The sequence below is a fragment of the Coloeus monedula genome (genome assembly GCF_965178545.1).
Source record: "Coloeus monedula genome assembly, chromosome: 20".
In the NCBI taxonomy this organism is placed as follows: domain Eukaryota; kingdom Metazoa; phylum Chordata; class Aves; order Passeriformes; family Corvidae; genus Coloeus; species Coloeus monedula.
In genome coordinates, this window is record NC_138800.1 from 4,177,206 (window position 1) to 4,195,960 (window position 18,755).

Genomic DNA, 18,755 nt, shown 5'->3' on the forward strand with positions numbered 1-18,755 from the left:
TTTGTGCCAGAGCTGCTCAGAGAGTCCTTGGGGTAGTGATGGTTGCTGATGGCAGAAGCACTTCTACTTAAACTGGTGCCTCCAATTGTTGCCTGAAGGCTTTATTTAAGTTTATTTAAGCTTATTTAGTTAGTTTATTTAAGGTTTAAATTTATTTAAGCTCACAGAGAAAGCTGAAGTCTAGCATGAGTTGTGAGATCACTGATGCAGCATTAAAGACAACACCAAGGCCAAAATAAACTAAATATATTTATTTCAAAACATGTCCTGTGTGATTAAAAGTGCAGGTCAAGGCAATATTACTGCCTTTTGAAGTGTCTTTTTGACACAGCAGTTAGAAGTATGTACACAAGAGTCCTAGCAGCTCTGGGTGAAGTTTAGTCTTGAAGTCTTTCAGAAGTAAAGCAGCAGCTGAATCAACTTAGAGGAGAATCGTCCAGGAGTCACAGACCTTCACAAAAAAGTTGACCAGAGAAGCTGTGTTAATGTTAAAAGTTCAAAACTATTTGAACAGGAAAAACTCTTGATTAGGGAAAAAAATTCACAAAGGAGTTTTGTTGAGCACTGGCAGAGGCTGCCCAGAGCAGTGCTGGAGTCACCATCCCTGGAGGGATTTAAAAGACATGTAGATGTGGCACTTGGGGACATGGGTCAGCATGGCCTTGGCAGTGCTGGGGGAATGATTGGACTTGATCTTAGGGGTATTTTCCAACTTAAACAATTCTATGGCTCTATTTGAAATCCCCTGTCCTTAACACTGTCCTCACACTGGTTTTACATAGCAAAGCAAGTACCAGCTCTAGCTTGAGCCAAAGGGCTGCTGTGTGTTCTCTGAGACACCTGCATGAAGCTTTTGAGGAGACTTGAACAGGTAATTTTTAAAACGTTTCTTCAAGAACCACTTATCTGAACAGATGGTGCACACAAGACTTAGAAGTTTGTGGGGTCTGCTGAGATAAGGAGAGTGCTTAACCTCCCAGCAAGACTCCCCTGGAAAGGCAGCCACTTTTCAGTTACGGCGAGAAGAAGACAGACCCAGAATCTCTGGGAGACCCTATGCAGATCCTTTGTAACCCATTGGCCTTTACCCTCTGATACCCACCCCCTGTATCCCTATAAAGCTGGCCCCTGCCCCTGAGAGGGCAGAGAGAGCTCGTCCCTGGCCTCCCCTTCGCTGGACCAATAAAGCTCCCTCGTGCAGAACAGCTACATGGGCCTCTTGTCTCTCTCTCCCTGGTCTGGCCTGGAGGCTGCCCTGCAGAGCTGAGCTGAAACCACGAGCTGACAATCACTAAAGAGCTGACAGCCTCTGCACGGGCTCTCCAGCCAGCAGCTGAGGGAAGACACCGGGCCTCGGGAAGGCGATTCCTTTCGGGACCATCTCTCCGGACCGGTCAGAGCTACTGACCCCACACCAGCTGCCATAGAAGTTGTTGGCTGAAGTTAGGGCACTAAATTTGACAGGTCCTTGAAAGATTCCCTAATCCAGCAGTTAAAGGTGTGTACTTTGGAACTTCTCTTTTGTGGTTACAGGTGGTCAAAGGTAAAGCCATTTCCAAGGAATTTTTTGAAAAAAAGACAGCCACACAAACCCTTGGGATCAATGGACTTGTGGTTTCTGCCCATGTAATTGAGACATGGATCTAAGCAGGGATCCTTTCCAGGAACCTGACATTTACACTCACCGGGCAGCTCATGAGCAGACTGGCTTCCTCCTCCATGCCAGTGGTGACAGTGAACTCGGGGTTGTGCAAGCACCTCTGACTGTGCTCTGTCAAGGTGCTTTCCAGAAGTGACTGAAGCTTCCCTTCTGTCATATCCTGGGAATAATTGATTAAACGTCAGCTGAAGTTCCTGTCTGTAGCTTAAAGCTGCCTCTGCAGCAGCAGAGGTCCCACACACGACGTGCCACAGTGCAGCTTACCTGTGTGCTGATGTACAATCCACACTGGCAACAAACCAAGTGAGCCTTCACAGTCAGGTTATTCCTGGCAAGAGCAAACAATGAGCATCATGACACCCAGAACAAGGGTAGATTTTAGCAAAAAAAAAAACCAACCCAAACCAGGAAAACCCAAACACCTCCCCCCATTAGATTTAGATCATTGTTCAGGCGTTTTTATTTTGTTGAAATGAACAGCAGCCTCTCTCCGCCCATTTCTAAGCCCAAACTGCTGCAGGGGAGTGGGGAATCTGATTCCAATGCCAAGGGCTTTCTTACTTCCTACATACTGGGCAGATGACCCTGTCAGTGGCATCCAGGCCGTCCAGCATGGCATTGAGACATTCCTCATCGAAGCGCAGGCTCCGCTCGTACTCCTCGATAACCGACTGCTCTGCAACAACACAGCACAGCAAAACTCCCTCAGGGAGTGCCTGGGCAGCACAGGCAAAGCTGCTGGGCAGATGCAGGCTGGGCTGGATATGAGTTTCTAAGAATTTTAATTCCTTTGAGTTATATTTCTACACTTGGTGAAATCATTCCTGCTAATCCAGTTTTCCCTATGGCTCAGCTGGTCTCATATGGGTCTTTCTACTTTCCTATCAGCACTTTAGAAACATTCTGGATTGATTTATAAAGGTTCCTAGAGCTCACAGACATCTCAGTCCTGTTTCTCTGGCCTCTCTCAGAGACCTTAAAATGCCCCTTGAACTCTTAAAACTGTGAGAAGAGGTTTCAATACCTCAAAGCCTCAACACCAAGACTTCTAAGGAGGCTCTTCCCCTATATCACGTGGTTTGCTAGAAGCAAGGAGTGCAGCCTCAGCTATTCTGCATTACTAGGAAGTCAGAAATATTACATATCAAATAAGAGTCAGAAAAATGTGTGAAGGTCTTACCTTGCAAGATCAGTTCTTGCTGGATCTCTTCCAGCACTGCCAGCTCATCAGGGTCCTCCAGCATCTAAAAGGTGAATCAGTCAGTGATCCTCCCATTCCAGCCACTTTCTCACTTCCAGCACCTGACTGAGCTGTCACAGCAACATAAATTCACTGTTATTCTCCTGTCTAGTAAATCCCTGTATTTGCAAACCCATGCACTGTAGGAAGCAAGCTGTACTGTAATCACATGTGTAAAGCCAGCCAGAATGGATCCAAGCACAGCTTGTCCAAAAATTTGCTTTTTAAGGCATTCAGGTTTCATTCCAAGGCATTCAGGTTTCATTCCCATTCTCAGGAGAGGGAAGTGACAGACAGCTATAAAAAGCACAGATGAGCAAACCAACCCTTTGCTGTGATCCACAGGCTGTTTGTGGAGGAAATAAGGAAGTTACCCACTCATAGGCCCAAAGGCACTTTCACAGCTTCAACACCCTGCCTGAGCTGTAGAACTGGGGCACCCTGCAGCTCTTGAGCTTTGTCAGCTCCAGTGAGAGGCTGAAGTCAGACCCGCAGGGAGTTGCATTTGATACCCCTGTATCACACACGTGGTGTTGATGCTGGGGACCCAGCACTGACCTGCTCCATGGGCTCCTCTCCGCGGAGGCCGGGCAGCCTATCCCGCAGCTCCTGCCATTCCTGCTCCATCACCTCCTGCACCAGCAGCGCGCCCGGGGCCGCCCCGCACGCCCCGTCCCCGGCCTGCCGGTACCGGTCCAGCAGCTTGGCCCGGCTGCTCCTCAGCCGCTCCATGCAGCGCTGGGGAGAGGGGAGAGCGTCAGCGCCGGCTCGGGGGAACACGGGGGGATGGCGGGGGACGCAGGGGGGGACACCGCGGAGGAGCTGTGTCCCAGGGGCCCGAGACACCGGCAATCCCTGAGGGGGACACGGGGAGGGTGGGGTGCTGGGGGGAGGCACCGGGGGGTGCGACACGGGGCAGGAGGCGGTGAGGGCCGGCCATGTCCCGGAGAGGCTGAAGGGCAGCTGGATGACAATTTCTACCGGGGGGCAACGCTGGCGGCTCACAGAGGGAGTTCGGAACGCGTTCAGCCGCTCCAGCGGGACCAGTGCGGCCGGCCCCGGTAGACCGAACGGGGTCCAAAGGAGGAGGAAGCCCATGTCCCCCCTCCCAGCCCCCTCCCCGCTCACCCTGCGGTACATCTCCCTCCAGGGCGGCCCGCCCGGGCTCTTGTACCGCGCTCGGTGCCGCTGCACCGGCGCCTCCATCGCCCCGGGCCCGCAGCGCGCCGGAGCCGCGGGGCTCGCCGGGAAATGTAGTCCCATGCCCGCGGCGAGCGGCGGCGGCGATTGGCCGCGCGGGCGGTGACGTCAGGGCGGCGGCGGCGGCGCGGGGCGATGGCGGCCGAGTGCGGCCCGGCGGAGCAGTGGCGCGCGGCGCTGCCGCAGCACGCGCTGTTCGGCCGCCTCCGCGAGCGCGCGCCCGCCGCCCCCCGCCCGCCGCGGCTCCGCGACCTCCTGTGCGGGCTGGGCGCCGACCTGCTGCTCTGGGACGGCACCGCCGCCGCCCTGCTCGCCATCGGCCTGCGCCGCCTCGGCGGCACCGACCCCGCCGCGCTCGGCCGATACCAGGTGCGGCCCGCGCCGAGGGGCGGCGGGAGAGGGGTGTGGGAGGGGATCGTGAGAGGATGAGGGGCCGGGGGTGGGAATTGAGGGGAGGAGGGGCTGTGTGAGGGAATAGGGGTGAGGGGGTGCTTGGGGTATGAGGGGGTAAGGGGTCGTGTAGGGAGGGGGCTGGGTGTGAGGGGCTGGGCGGACCGTGAGGGAAGAGGGGTGTGATGGGGCCGTGAGGGGATGGGGGGCTGTGTGGAGAGGGCGGGGGGGATGTGAGGGGATGCGAGGTGTGAGGGGAGGAGAGCCGAGCCATGGTGGGCGCGGGGCTGAGGGGGTCTGCTCTCTGAAGGCCGCTGGGCGGTTCATTATCCCCCCAGCCCGCCCCCGGGGGAGTCTTTCTCCAAGGAATCCACTGCTTTGCGCCATGGAGCCGGGTTGTGCCTCATTCCGTGCCGTGTAAATCACCATCCAGAATAAAGATGAGCTGTACTTCCGTGAGCGCTTTGAACAGCTTGTGCTTCCCTGTAACATCTGTTTTCAGACCCTTCTGTGCATAAACCCGCCCCTTTTCGAGGTGCACCAGACGCTGCTGAGCCCCGCCCAGCACCATGTGGCGCTCATTGGTACCAAGGGGCTCATGGTGCTGGAGCTGCCCAAACGCTGGGGCAAGAATTCCGAATTTGAAGGTGGGAAATCCACGGTGAACTGTAGGTGGGTGAGACCTCAGGTGGTTAATGACATCCTTGTCCTGCCACTCTTCCTCCACAGCCTCCCTTTCTTGGGGTTAGACAGATACAGAAGACACTGGTGGAAGGGACAGGTTGTATTTAGGTTGTATTTGGGTTGTGGGGCAGTCACAAATGAAGTTATTTTGGCTCAAGTACTTGCTGATTGTCAAGTGACCTTCCAAACTTGTTGCAATTGCTGAGAAGCAAGATGCTCCTCTAGTATTCTCTGGCCTTTCACAGAATCATGGAATGGTTTGGGTTGGAAGAGACCTTAAAGGCCAGCAAGTTCCAACCCCTGCCATGGACAGGGACACCTTCCATTAGACCAGGTTGCTCCAAGCTCTGTCCAACCTTGTCTTGGACACTTCCAGTGATGGGGCAGCTTCTCTGGTGTCTTTCAGCTGTGGCAGCTAAAAGCAGATGTCTGGGGGAAAATAACAAAGGGTTCAAGTTAAAGCTGCCTCTCCAACTTTCAGAATAGTACAGATAAAGACTTTGAAACCTTTTCAGTGTCTCTAGCTTTTCTTGCCCCCACTTCCCTTTAGAAGTAGCTTGTGTGCTCCTGCTCACAGTGCAAGTTTCTGCTCTGTATTCCAGCACCATTCCTATTGCGGAACGGTTCTTCACCAGCTCGACATCCCTGACGTTAAAGCATGCAGCCTGGTACCCCTGCGACACCTTGGAGCCCCACATTGTGCTTTTGACATCAGATAATACCATAAGGTAAAACCCATTTTTTGGATTATCTGAAGTGGATTTTTTTGTCATGCCCAGTCTTGATTTGTCACTGGATGTTTGTATCCTGCCATTCTTACCAGTTAGCAATAACAAAATAGGATGGGAGGAGTTTCAGGCTGAGAGCAGCTGATGTTCCTGTATCAGCAGGGAATGTGCAGCACTGCCAGCAGAATGAACGTGGCTGCTGTTTCTTTCCTCCAGGTTTTACAGTCTGAAGGTGCCTCAGACACCCATCAAAGTGATTGCGCTTTCGGACACCGAGGAGGAGACTCTTACAATCAAAAAAGGGTTGGTGTGGCTTCTTATATTTTGAAATGCTTTTGCAGAATAAGCTCAGTATTCTCAGTTGTGTTTTTAAGTAATAAGTGATAAATCTGCCTGAAAATCTGATTTGAATTCTTCAGTGCTAGCAATTCTTCATAGCACAGTACCTGCACTTTTCTATTTTCTCTCTCCTTCTCTTTCTTTCTCTCCCTTTCTCTTTCTCTCTCCTTTTTCTCTTTTCCTTTCCCTTTTTCCTTTCCTCTCTCTCTCCTCTCCCCCATCCCTCTAAAACAAAGTGGTGACAAACTGTACAGTCAAGTGTTTGTCAGAGCAGCAGTTTGAAAACACCCATTGACTTTAAGATGGGCTTAAGAAGGGGGTTTTGAGCGAGGAATGTAGAAAATAGATCATCTTTTTATTTTCCTCTTGGCCTGGTTGGAAAGGAAAATCTTGCACCACACAGTGATGTGCCTCCCAGGAAGGACCAGAACACCTCTTTTATCCTCTGAAGCTGTGGGGGCACTGCAGAACTGATGAGCCGGGAGAAGGATGTCACTTACACCCTTTCATTGCTGGCAGTGGCACGTGGCACTGCTGGCCAGGGGTTTGGCAGCAGTTTGACAGCACATCCCTCAGGGCCATGTTAAACATTGTGCTCTCAGTCCTTGCTGAGCCCAGCTCGTTCTGCCCCGTCCCAGGAGAGCCTACACCGCGTCCCTGGGGGAGACGGCCGTGGCCTTCGACTTCGGGCCGCAGGTGCCGGTGCCGAAGCACATCCTGGGCCAGCGCGGCAGCGAGGAGGTGCTGGGCTACCCCCTGTACATTCTGTATGAAAATGGAGAGACCTTCCTCACCTACATCAGCCTGCTCCAGAGGTAGGGTCTTACCCTCAGGGCTCACGGGGTGCTTGGGTGTTTGTACAGTGCTAGGGTGAGAGAGTCCTAGCTTGGCCGGGACTGTGAGGGATGCTGGGCTGAGTTATGTTGTACTGCAGCCTGTTCTGTCTCTGTGGCAGTGCTAATAGCCTGGAATCCAAAAGCAGTGTGTTGTCCTTTCTCATCCAGACATTATGGGTGCAGTTTCCACTGCTGAGAATGCACTATGCATTATTTACCATGAGAAATCTGATATGAAGACACAGGGCTGTAAAAAGATCAGTGGGTCTAAGGCTGTTAAGTGTATTTTGTGGCCTTCAGTTCCCAGCACAGACATCCTTAGCTTTGGATGAGGCTCACTGAGCCAGGGGCATCTTAGGAGAAAGAATATTTGAAGATCTTAGAGGGTTCACAGGCATGTTCTGCAGTGAAAAGTCGGGATGATTAATCAAGAATATAAACGTGATAGAAAAAGGTATTACTTCATAAAACTGAGAAGATGGTGCAAGACTTACAAGTTAGATGTTGTGTAGCTGAATATTAAACTGTGGTACTTGGGTTAGAAACAGCACTGTGTGCCTCTGCACTGAGCAGATCTGTCTGCAGGCAGTGAGATGGCCTCAGTCCATCTAAAGCTCTGCCCAGAGAAATGCCACTACACAAAATGTGAAGTGCAAGAAACCAGTTAAGTAATAATTATATTGAGCTTTCCTTGAGTACTTTGTGTTCGTGTATGAAAATATTTCCTCATGAATTTTTGCAGTGTAGCTTTGGTTGCTTTCAAAGCATAAAATATAATAAAATGAGCTCCAATTTCCCCCTGAGATCTTCCCCTAGGAGCTGCAGTCAGACTCATAATCTGCAGCAGTCTAGTGGGACTCAGAACTCCAAGCCATGGGGTTGTTTGACAGCCATGGGAAGTCCCCTTTTGCAGAGCTGGTGCTGTGAGCACACCCGTGTTCCTTGCAGCGCTGGCAGCCTCGGGAAGCTGCTGGGCCCCCTGCCCATGCACCCGGCTGCCGAGGACAACTACGGCTACGACGCCTGCGCCGTGCTGTGCCTGCCCTGCGTTCCAAACATCCTGGTCATCGCCACCGAGTCGGGGATGCTCTATCACTGTGTGGTGCTGGATGGAGAAGAGGACGACGAGCAGGTACCTTGCCTTGGTTTGGTTTATTTTCTGTAGAATTTTTGTTTCTTTAATCCAAGTTCCTGGCTGCAAGCTGGCAGGGTGCCTGGAAGTGTGTGCCAGGTGCCAAAGCTGCATTCTTTTGGAATGAAGTAGTGAGTCTTCCTCCTGTTTCAGCTAGTCCCTGTGGCTCTCTGACACTTCTGTTTTAAATCTCAGTCCTGTGTACCGTGACAGTTGATCAGTTTTTAATCAAACTTACTATAATCTAATTTAAAGAGGATTTTCTAAGAAACTCTGGGTTTGATTTAATTTTTTTTAAGTAAATTTAAACTACCTTCCTTGATAGTTAAAACCCTTGCCATGTAACTCTTTCTTGATGCTGTTTATGTTGGAGCTCCTATTTAAATGATGTCTCACAGAAGAATTCACAATACTCTTTACAGTCAGAAAAGTCCTGGGACCCAAGATCCGATCTTATTCCTTCCCTGTATGTGTTTGAATGTGTTGAGCTGGAACTTGCACTCAAGCTGGCAACAGGAGATGAAGAAGATCCTTTGGAGTCTGACTTTTCTTGCCCAATCAAGCTGCATCGAGGTAGGGTTGTTGTTCATCTTGTGGCTTTTAGGATCCAGCTATTTGCATGTTCTTGTTGGTATCAGACAAACAGGGGGATCAGAGTAAGGATTTGCCTGATGCCCTCAATAAAGCTGTGGAAGGAGCAAGCCTGGGAGGGGCTCCAGTGTTGGCTTGAGGGCAGATTACACAGGGTCACACAGTGCTAGCCCCTGTCAGCTGAGGGTTATAAAGGAGAAGTTGCTGCATCTGTGCTGACCTGTGAGTGTGAGGGAGTGCTGTGGGGAGGGTGATCCTGATGGAAGAACCTGCTTATCCCATGGAATTGTGGGCAGGATGAAGTGTGCAGGTGTTGGGAATTCTGACAAGCAGCTTGTCAGAATGCTGGTCTGCTAGTTTTAACAGTCTGCCATTGAAAACTGGTCTGACTGATACAGACCAGGAGTGATAGGAAGGGTTCAAAACAACTCACCAGTATTTTGGACTCTAACACATGTAGCTCTGTTTCTGGTACTTGCACTAAGATGTTAGAGCTGACTGGACAACTGGACACTAAGTTGATACACAGGATCAGCAGTGCAGGTGTGAAGGATGAGTTTTTCCCAGTTTAGTGCCAACTCTTAAATTTTCTGCTTCACTTTCAGATCCCAAATGTCCCTCTAGATACCACTGCACACACGAAGCTGGTGTCCACAGTGTGGGCTTGACATGGATCAATAAACTGCACAAATTCCTTGGCTCAGGTGAGTGAGGGAAGTGAGAAACAGCTGAACATCTGCCAGTAGCAGGCTGGTGGATGCAGGTACTACTGAATCCCTCACCCTGCAAAGTGGATCTGATGCAGCTTGACACGTCTCTCTGTAGATGAGGAAGACAAAGACAGTTTACAAGAGCTGGGAGCAGAACAGAAGTGCTTTGTTGAACATATTCTTTGTACAAAACCACTGCCATGCAGGTAAAAAACCAAACCCTTTCTCAATTGCTTTCAAATCACGAAGTTGCTATGGAAAATACTTATGATTCGTCATCTTTTGCTGCATTCTTGCCATTAAAATAATAAAGTAAACTCAAAAGAATTCAAATAATACAACTAAGCAATTTGTGAATGACGATTCTTCATGCACAGTTAGGGTAGTAGCTTAAATTCTTGTGTTACTGTCTGAAAATTGTCTGTCAGACCAGCAGAAATTTTCACTTCCATTTACCTGACCTTGGAGCACTTCCAAAAGAGTGAACATGCACAACTTCAGGAATAAAGAACTTTCCTGACTGGGTGCTTTTTGTGTTCTTCCCTTCAGGCAGCCTGCTCCAATTAGAGGATTTTGGATCGTTTCTGACGTCCTGGGGCCCACAATGATTTGCATCACCAACACCTATGAGTGCATTACAAGGCCTCTCTTGTACGGAGTTCTCAGCTGAAGTCCATGACTGCATGGAAAGGACCAAAAAAGGATATTCCTATTTTTCAATTATTCTTTGATTGTTTCACCCCAGGCTTCTGCACCTCTTAGGACACAGAGTGCAGTTTTGCTTTCTGAATGGCCCCTGGCTGAGCACTAAAGTGTTATTAGAGTAGTTACCTACTGCTGATAAGGTCTTTTTAGGGGATATAATTAATCAGATCTCTTTTAGTGAGTAGCAGGACAAAAAAAATGTTCTCGATGGTATTGTTGAGGTTTTACAGTGGTGTGGATATTCTTAATGGGCTACTGAGGTTATGTGTGCATGAAAGGGGAAAAAAGAAGTAGGATTTTAGTTTGTGCTTCCAGTTACTTTCTTTGTAGGTGGTGGCAAAGATACAGTGCTGTAAATCTGCATTTGCACAATGAAATAAATGCCTTGAGGGGAGAACACCATTTTCAGCTTATCTTTGGCAGGACACTGTTTAATGTAGGACAGGTACCACCAGCAGAGCCAGTGTTACCATCAGGTTCTCCTGCAGACCTTTTGTTTATTTCACTGTTTCCACACAGGTGGGCAGTGACCGGGCAGGGTGCTTTGTGAAGAAGGTCATGCTACTCTTGCAGTGCCTGCTTGCCTTGTTCTGGAACTTTTCTCTCCTTAAGCCAAAGGATATTTACGATTCTTGCTAGTTTGAGCCATGACCAAGCAGGTGTGGGGATGTGAGCTGTACCAACCCTGCTAGGGCTGGATTTACCACAAAACTGAAACAGCTCCTTTTAGAACCCCCTGCAGTAACAGGAGTTCCCCAGTGGATGAGCTCCTCACTTTCAGTACCAGTTAAGCTCTGACCTGGTTTCAGGTTGCCTGGTCTGACTGTGTTCTCCCTGTGCTGTTGTGTGGCAGAAGCACTGTCCATCCTGCCTCCCCTCCCCTGCTGTGCACCAGAGAGGACAAGGACCTGACCGTGTCCCCCCTGCGCATCGTGGCCGAGTCGGAGCATTCCTTTGAGAAGCACATCCAGGGCATCCTGCAGCGCAGCTCTGCCAACCCCCTGCATCTCAAGTAAGCAAATGTGTCTTCCTGGGGCACCTGAAGTGGGAACACTTGGGAACAGTGGGTGTTCACCAGCTCCTGTTTGAACAGCACATTGCCTTGGGCATGGCAGTGCTGGGGCACAGCTCCTGCCACTGACTGGGGCCTCTGTCCGTGTGGGAATGGCATCCAGTCCATTGATGGTGCAGGCTGGGAGGGGATTGCCTGGCTCCAGCCTCCTGCTCAAAGCAGGGCTGCCTTCAGCTGATGAGCTGCTCATTACTTGGCCCATTGGGTTTGGAGTATCTTAAGCTGCCTTGGGATTTTCTCATATAAGAAAAATTATTTCTAGCAAAGGGATTCCATTGTAATCCCTCACTTTTGTAACAGCCCCCCTGAGCCCTTACCATAAACACTGGGAGTGGTTTAGCCTTTCAAAGGAACATGTTAGTAAGGTTGCAAAAATCTCTCTCTTAAGATCTGCAGATAAAGATGCTGCTCCTCCCCCTGAAGAATGCCTTCAGCTCCTCAGCAGAGCCACCCAGGTGTTCAGAGAGGAATATATACTGAAACAGGACCTGGCAAAAGAGGAAATTCAGCAAAGGTAATGCAAAACTCTCATAAAAATGTGCTAGCTGATGTCTGTGTGACACAGCAGCACTAAGTACTGAGCACTCAGCCTCTTCTGTGGGGCTAATCCTGGTGAATGAGTAAACATACTAAATGTAAAACTAATAATGAATACCAGAACTTAAATCGGAGTTATCAGGCAAAGTAGGGGTGAGTGTAATACTTGGTCTCTGTAGTGGCTCATAGAGGAAGAAAAAAAAAGGTAAACACAGACACATACATAAAATAATTTTCTCTTGGTGGTGTCTGCCTGCCTGGGCCTGTGGGTGGCAGGAAATCTGACCTCAGCACTAATCCTGACAGAGGAGAATTGCCTTAAGTCTCTGCTGCTTCAAATCATAGTCAGTTATTTACAGTTAGGACAAAATGGGAGTTTTTTCTCACCACTGCCCCCTGTTCACTGCCTTTAGCTCTTCCCACTCCGAGCATTTTCTGTGTGGTGTAAATCCTGATTCACCTGGTTGCAAGTGGTTTGATTTTTTTTGTATGTGTTTACTTCAGAGTGAAGTTGCTGTGGGGGCAGAAAAAGAAACAGCTGGAGGATCTGAATTACTGTCGAGAGGAGAGGTGAGTGGAACCTGTCTCCTTTTCCAAGTCAAAGCTCAGGAATGATGCACCTGTGGTGGCTGGGACAAGACCCTGTGTGAAACAGGTGACACATGAAGGCATTCCCAGCCCTAATGAAGCCTGTAGGTTCGCTCCCTCCTCCAGCTGGCTTCTCCAGCTTCCTTGTCCTATGTCCACACCCTGGCCTGTCCTGTGTGTAAATCTGAAGTAGGGAACTGTTCCTCCCTTGCCTTAAGGAAAAGTCTGCGGGAAATGGCCGAGCGCTTGGCTGACAAGTATGAGGAAGCCAAAGAGAAGCAGGAAGACATCATGAACAGGTGAGTGCACATGGGGGCTCCGTTTCACCTCACTCCACATGATGTTGAACAAAGTTTGCAGGTGTGGTAGAACAGAGTGGGCAGAAGCTGCTGCACTGGTTTGTTCCAAGACTGGGATTCTGAAAGTCCCTGTGCTGAGGCTTGGTGTGATTTGTCTGCAGGCCCAGCCTGAGCCAGCCCCGTGCTCAGAATGCCACCTGAGACCAGCTGGAAGGGGAAAGTGAAGCCCCTGGGACTTGGGAAGCATGGCCAAAGCATCAGGCTGCAGGTGTTTGAGCAGAGCTGGGTACCAGGGAAGTTAACTCAGACATTTCTTGCTTTCAAGGATGAAGAAAGTCCTTCGGAGTTTCCACTCTCAGCTTCCTGTTCTATCTGACACTGAAAAGGATATGAAGAAGGAACTGCAGACAATCCATGACCAGCTGCAGCACCTGAGCAATGCTATCAGACAGGTGAGAGGAGGAATGACCTGGGAGGTTGCTGACAGCTCTTCACTCAGTGCTGGCAGACAAGTCCTGCCAACAATGTGATGCTGTACTTGTGTTCATCAGCAACGATGTACTAAAGGGGCTTTGGGCTCTTGCTGGTAACACAGAGAGAACATTTGCACACACTGTAAGCCCTCAGAGAGCTTCCCAATCCTCAGCCTGGCAGGGACATTCTTCTCTTTGTGGGAAGTGCAAAAGCAGGCAGATTTGAACCCAAAAAGAACCAATTAATTGCAGTACAACACAGCAGTCTGTAATTAACAAGCTTTCACTGTGATAGGCAGGACCAGCACTGACTGGGGCCTTCTTTTTTCTCCTCAACTCCCAGGTGAAAATGAAAAAGGAGTACCAACAGAAGCAGATGGAGAAGGGGCGAAGCCCCCGCAAGCCCAGCATCAGCCTCAGTGCCTACCAGAGCAAGTGCATCCAAGCTGTCCTGAGAGAGGAGTAAGTGCAGGCTGGGCTGCTCCTGCAGAGCCCGGGCCCTGGCACTCACATTCAGTTCAGCTGTCTCAGGTGCTGTTTGAGCCATGCTGCAGCTGGGGCTGGGGCAGTGGCTGGGGAGAGGGGCTGAAGCACAGGATCTGCAGCTCTTGACAGCAGCACTTTAAGCTGCCATCTGAAGTGTTTCCCTTCCTGCTCAGTTCTGCACTGATGGGACCTGCAGCCTTCTGACTTGGGTTATTTTTTTCTTGAAGGGGAGAACACATCCGGGAGATGGTGAAACAGATCAACGACATCAGGAGCCACGTGAACTTCTGAGTGTCCCTGAGGAGGACCCTGCAGCGAGAGGCTGGATGAGCTTTACCTGTCCCTGGTATTCCCCCTTGTATATTTACCATTTGTATGTTGAACAAAACACCTTTTACTTATTTTGTAAAGAATTGTGAAATAAAATACTTTTGATAAAACTCCTCAAGTGCTGCGGTTTTCGCTTTTCTCAGGGGAAGGGGATGTGCTGCAGGTGTTTTATATTCAGGGTGTTAGAGGGTAATGCTTGCAGCTGCCCCAGGAGTGGGGATTGCTGCTCCCTGGGGTGATCCTGGGATAGTCTCCCACCCTTGCTCCATCAGCGGTTCCCTGGGGGGAGGTCTGTGGCAGGGGGCAGAGGAGAAAGACCAGAGCAGGGCACACACACACTTCAGCAGCTTTTTTTAATTTGGAACACTTTCTCCATAAAGGACACACCTTCAGTACAGTTAACAAATGGTTACACTGGAATCCTGGAGACAGCAGAATTCTACACCCACGATTGCACAGGACACCGATGGCTTGGCTCACTGGAATGCAGTATTGACTTCCAAACACTGTTTGCCTTTTGCAAAAGATGGCTCTGGAGTCCCCCTTGACATTTCAAGGCCAATTCAGTCTCTGCTGTAGACAGACTCTAGTGGACAATAAATAATTGTTGTCCCTCCCCCTTCCCCTTAGAAAAGGCGCCGTGGTGAAGCTCAGGGGGGCAGGAGTTCCTGCACTGCTAAAACGTGGCACAGCCGGGGGGCCGGGGGCGCTGCTGGGGAGGGAGCGGGTACCAGACATGCTGCAGGAACACTTTGTACAGGTTAGGACTATACAGGTACAGCAATGCAGACAGAGCCTCCACCAACAGCTCAGCCCCTGTGTCACAGCTGAGCAGGTGACACCACCTGAGCCAGGAGAACCCACCCCAGCCCCAGCCATGCTCCACAACACCCAGAACTGGAAGGAAGAGCATTTGTTTTCTCATGTTCATGAGCAGTAACACCATCATCCATCATCCAGTGAGTATCCACACCAAGAGCTTTTCCTACACTTCATTTACAGTCTTTTAAATTTGCTCTGCAAATTTGGCACACACTGTCTTATTTTGCTTTTAAAGGCCCCTTGAAGTCTGAGTTCAGCAGAAGCTCAGTTGCTGCTGCTGAAGCTTTGCTGTCCTTCCCCATGAGGGAGAGCAGTTCAGAGGGAGCACATCTCCCACCACTTCTGTGAACATCCAGGGTTCCAATTTCAAACTGAATTGTTTAAAAGTCTGACATTAGAGCAGTTGGTGAAAAAGGTGACCCGTGTTCCAACACTTAAATGGTCACAGCTGGTACTGAGACAGGAGCACAGGTGTTCGGGTGCGTGGTGGAACAGGGTGGTGAAAAGGAAAATAACCATGCAAGAACTGCCTGCCCATCCTCTCCAAACCAAAGGAAGTTCCTTCCAGGACTGGTGCAGTGCCTGGTTCACAAACAAGGAAAAGCCAACAGTGCACACCCCCCAGGCCTGCAGATCTGCATTTGGGAACAGCTCCATGGGTGCTGGGGCTATGAAGGAGCCCAAACCACTTGCCCCGCTCGCCTCCTTCCTGCAGCCATGACCTCACCCTGACACCACCACACCTGGGGAAAGCTGTGCCAATGAGCCATAAAAACACACCCAGGGAAAGCCACCCAGCCCTGGACTGCCTGAAACCCTCTGACCCAGCCACAGCCAGGGGTGTTCAGAGCAGACAGGGCTGCTGAGAACAGGCCAGACACAGGGACCAGTAAGGGATGCTGCAAGGGCAGGAACAGCCCTTCCCCTGCTCTCTCGCACTTGGACCAGCCAGAAACACAACCAAAAAATATTTTACTGTGAAAGACTTCAAGGTGCAGTTCCTCAAGTGCTCAGCTTGCTGAAGAGGGTACAGGATGTGGTGTAGTTTTGCCATACAAGAGGCTCCCTTACACCTCCTGCACAGGTGAAGTAGTCACCAGTTACAGTAACTCTGTAACCAGTTACACATTTGGTTTTGGGAAGGGAGGGTGGGAACAGAGAAAAACACTTTCCTTTCTGTTCTGCAGCACCTACTAAAGGCCTGTAGTTTTGTCTCCAAAGTTTACCCAACCATTGGAAAACTGAATGAAAAACATCTGGTCCTGGATTTATGCATCAGGACTCAGCTGCTGTCACCACAGTTCAGCAAATAGTGAGAAAGGTTAAAAAATCCCTAATCTGGTAATAGCCAAAAACTGAAGGCCCAAGCCACACTTCAATGTCACCTTTATGCAAAAGTACCATCTTTAGACACGAGAGCTCTGCCATCTGTTAGTCTAGTCATTACTAAGGTGAGAAAAATTACTTTTGGGTGTCAGGATTACAAAGGGAATTAATTGCTAGGATGAATAAAATGCTTTAATTCTTGCAATGAGTGGCAAGGAATTGAGCTTGTATGATGCTTTTTTGGCTGTTTTTAAGGCATTCCTCTTCAAAACCACTGGTTCTGACTTTATGTCAGCAGCAGGATATACACTGCTAAAAATAGGATCTAAGCACTTTAAAATATATCATGTGCATTGCAGTTTGGAGAATTTTCTGTCACTTTTGAAGGTGATGAAGAAAAGCAGATCTCTGGCCAAGTATGTGAAGAAAAAACAGCAAGGAGTGGAGGAAAAACTAAGAAGTTTTGGACAGTGGGATCTGCTCCTTCAGCCTCCTTTTAACTGAGTTGTAAGTTCAAGAATTGGGTTTGTACCATCAGGATCATCAACACCTGCAACCGTTCAGGAATCCATCCAGCTGTGTGCATGGAATTCCAGCAGTGGAGGAGGAGGAGGAAGAAGAGGAGGAGGAGGAGGAGGAGGAGGAGGAATGCTCATCTTACCCCTGGACATTTATAGAACAAGAAACCCAAACCTGACAACTGAGCGATCACAAGAATTTCCTGCCTCTGCTGCCACATTGCTCAGTGTAATTGAACTGTCTGGGAGCAGAACCAGGGGGCAGCCCAGGAGCCACCTCAGAGCAGTGCCAGGACACCAAAGAGCTGCACTGTCCCCTCCAAGCTGCAGCAGCACAATCCTGCAGCTCCTGCACGTCTGTGCCCTGGCTGGGAATGGTTCCCTGTTTCCTGACACGAGGCTGACCCAGCAGAGGGGTCGGGCCCACAGCTTCATTCTGCCCTCAACACCTTCCCCAGAGAGCTCCTGCCTTCACAGCTGGGGTCACCCCCAGAGCAGAGCACACCTGCACCACCTCAGGCCAATGCTCAGACATGCACACGACTTTTACCAGCTTTTTTCTGTTTGGGTTTTTTGTTTGTTTGCTTGGTTTTGGTTTTTTTTTTTTCCCACAGAGAAGGGATTCCAGGCACTGCTCAGCTTTAGGGATGAGAAACAACCAGTTGTAGTCCATATTCTAAATTACATTTGTGAAAAGAGATTACAAAACAGTGCATTTCTTGTGCTTTTCTTTCAGTATCTGAATTCAACAGAAAAATGGCAAGGAGCTAAATTCTCAGTACAGTTTTCTTTTTTTTTTGGATTAGCATTTCTCTGTTCAGGAGATACACAGCTCACTCATATCCACATTTCAGCAGCATTCAGATTCTTCACAGAGCCAATGGTTTTAAAAAAAAAAGTACTGAGTTATGAAATAAGATCAATATCCAGTGTCCTGCTAATAAAGTCATATTTTAATATAAAATATTCATACAGCATACTCTACACCTCATTCTCTCTGCTAGCTGAATACTGTTACTGACTATTCAAACAGAAAAACTTCAACCACTTTGCTCTTCAACATTTTGGAGGGACAATACAGTTTCCAGCAGCTACTTTGATCACAGTAGTGGGGGAAAGGACAGAGGGAAAGACAGGGGTATATGTTCCAAAACTCTATATTAGGTTACGAAGTCGGCTGAAAGAGGGAAGTTTTTCAGAATGTAAGGACTGATCCCACTCAGTGGAACACGAAACACTGCACTCATTAGTGTTTCCATTAGAAAGTTCTCCTTCCTACACTACAAGTCACCCTTGTGCTCTCTTCCTGCCCAGTACGAAACCTTTTTCCCCTCTAGAAACAAAACTTAAGTCATTGCTCCCCTCTGTTGTCTTCTGCTCTCTCGGTTAGAGTTAAATAATAATTAATGTTGCTATAAAGATGAGTTAAAAACCCCAGACGCAGCCTCGGAGCCCATCAGGGTGTCATGTTTCAGGGAGCTGATTAATGTCCGTCAGTTTTGTGTCGTTCAGGATTGCACGGATTCTCTCCAGGGAATCTGCCTGCCGGATCCGCTCCAGCTGCACCTGCAGGGAACCAACAGAGGCACCGCAGTCAGCAAAGGCTGCAAGAGCTCACACCCAGACCCAAAGGGAGCCTCCGAGGGATCAAACATCACCAGAGGCTGAAGAAATGCAAGGGGTGAGGGAGCACAAGCTTAATCTGGGCCCAAGAATGGGAGGAAGGAAGACAAGAGGCAGGTGTGATTTTCCAATGAAGCCCCACTCCCTGGGGGGCTCCAGCCATCACCATCACTCTGTGTTTTGTCTCGTGTCCAGTCACTGACTGGAGATGTGCAAAGTAAACCTTCCCAGGAAGAATGTAAAGGAGCAGCCCAAAATGTGCCTTGGAGCCTCTCAAGATTGCATCCAAAATACTCTTGGAGCAACCATCGCATTTCCAAGCTCACTCCTTGCTTTGCTGATAACCCAGTTTAAGGTATTTTTTAAATGCTGAAAAAGGGCCCAGCAGAACTGTGGTGAAATCAATGCAAAGAGAGCACAATTGATTTCTTTATCACACTCAAACTTTCACATTCTTTGCAATAGG

The 18,755-nt window shown here is 49.4% G+C and overlaps 3 protein-coding genes across 4 annotated transcripts in view; 1 reads left to right on the plus strand and 2 right to left on the minus strand.

The window, feature by feature from the left end:
* Positions 1-86: 86 nt before the first annotated feature.
* RPAIN (RPA interacting protein) lies at positions 87-4,132 on the minus strand. Its single transcript, XM_082294863.1, has 7 exons — positions 4,029-4,132; positions 3,459-3,638; positions 2,841-2,904; positions 2,222-2,336; positions 1,925-1,988; positions 1,686-1,820; positions 87-451 (listed from the first exon to the last, which is right to left on the minus strand). Exons 1-7 carry the CDS (start codon positions 4,104-4,106, stop codon positions 422-424), a joined length of 666 nt encoding a protein of 221 aa, XP_082150989.1. The 5' UTR covers positions 4,107-4,132; the 3' UTR covers positions 87-421.
* Positions 4,133-4,226: 94 nt separating this feature from the next.
* On the plus strand, positions 4,227-14,113 carry NUP88 (nucleoporin 88). Its single transcript, XM_082294791.1, has 17 exons — positions 4,227-4,469; positions 4,993-5,162; positions 5,777-5,902; positions 6,119-6,205; positions 6,880-7,056; positions 8,026-8,209; positions 8,632-8,782; positions 9,406-9,504; positions 9,626-9,716; positions 10,060-10,161; positions 11,069-11,227; positions 11,676-11,801; positions 12,329-12,394; positions 12,631-12,711; positions 13,037-13,163; positions 13,528-13,646; positions 13,898-14,113. The coding sequence occupies exons 1-17, from the start codon at positions 4,236-4,238 to the stop codon at positions 13,959-13,961; spliced, it is 2,163 nt and encodes a 720-aa protein (XP_082150917.1). The 5' UTR covers positions 4,227-4,235; the 3' UTR covers positions 13,962-14,113.
* A 226-nt stretch (positions 14,114-14,339) lies between these two features.
* RABEP1 (rabaptin, RAB GTPase binding effector protein 1) overlaps positions 14,340-18,755 on the minus strand; it is a 47,276-nt gene continuing 42,860 nt past the window's right edge. For both annotated transcript variants that reach the window (XM_082294924.1, XM_082294925.1), the window contains exon 18: positions 14,340-18,232. In XM_082294924.1, coding sequence (XP_082151050.1) covers positions 18,131-18,232 — 102 coding nt within the window. In that variant the 3' untranslated portion in view covers positions 14,340-18,130. The remainder of the gene's footprint in view (positions 18,233-18,755) is intronic.

Bases quoted from the DNA above. Each gene is read 5' to 3' on its own strand.
- RPAIN (XM_082294863.1), bottom strand. From the start codon at position 4,106: ATGGAGGCGCCGGTGCAGCGGCACCGAGCGCGGTACAAGAGCCCGGGC. The intron at 1,989-2,221 runs GTAAGAAAGCCC...TGCTCTTGCCAG, and splicing joins ATCTGCCCAGTATGTAGGAA to GAATAACCTGACTGTGAAGG. The intron at 452-1,685 runs GTGAGTGTAAAT...TTTTTTGTGAAG, and splicing joins GTCTGCTCATGAGCTGCCCG to GTCTGTGACTCCTGGACGAT.
- NUP88 (XM_082294791.1), top strand. From the start codon at position 4,236: ATGGCGGCCGAGTGCGGCCCGGCGGAGCAGTGGCGCGCGGCGCTGCCG. The intron at 4,470-4,992 runs GTGCGGCCCGCG...ATCTGTTTTCAG, and splicing joins CCGCGCTCGGCCGATACCAG to ACCCTTCTGTGCATAAACCC. The intron at 10,162-11,068 runs GTACGGAGTTCT...GTTGTGTGGCAG, and splicing joins TGCATTACAAGGCCTCTCTT to AAGCACTGTCCATCCTGCCT.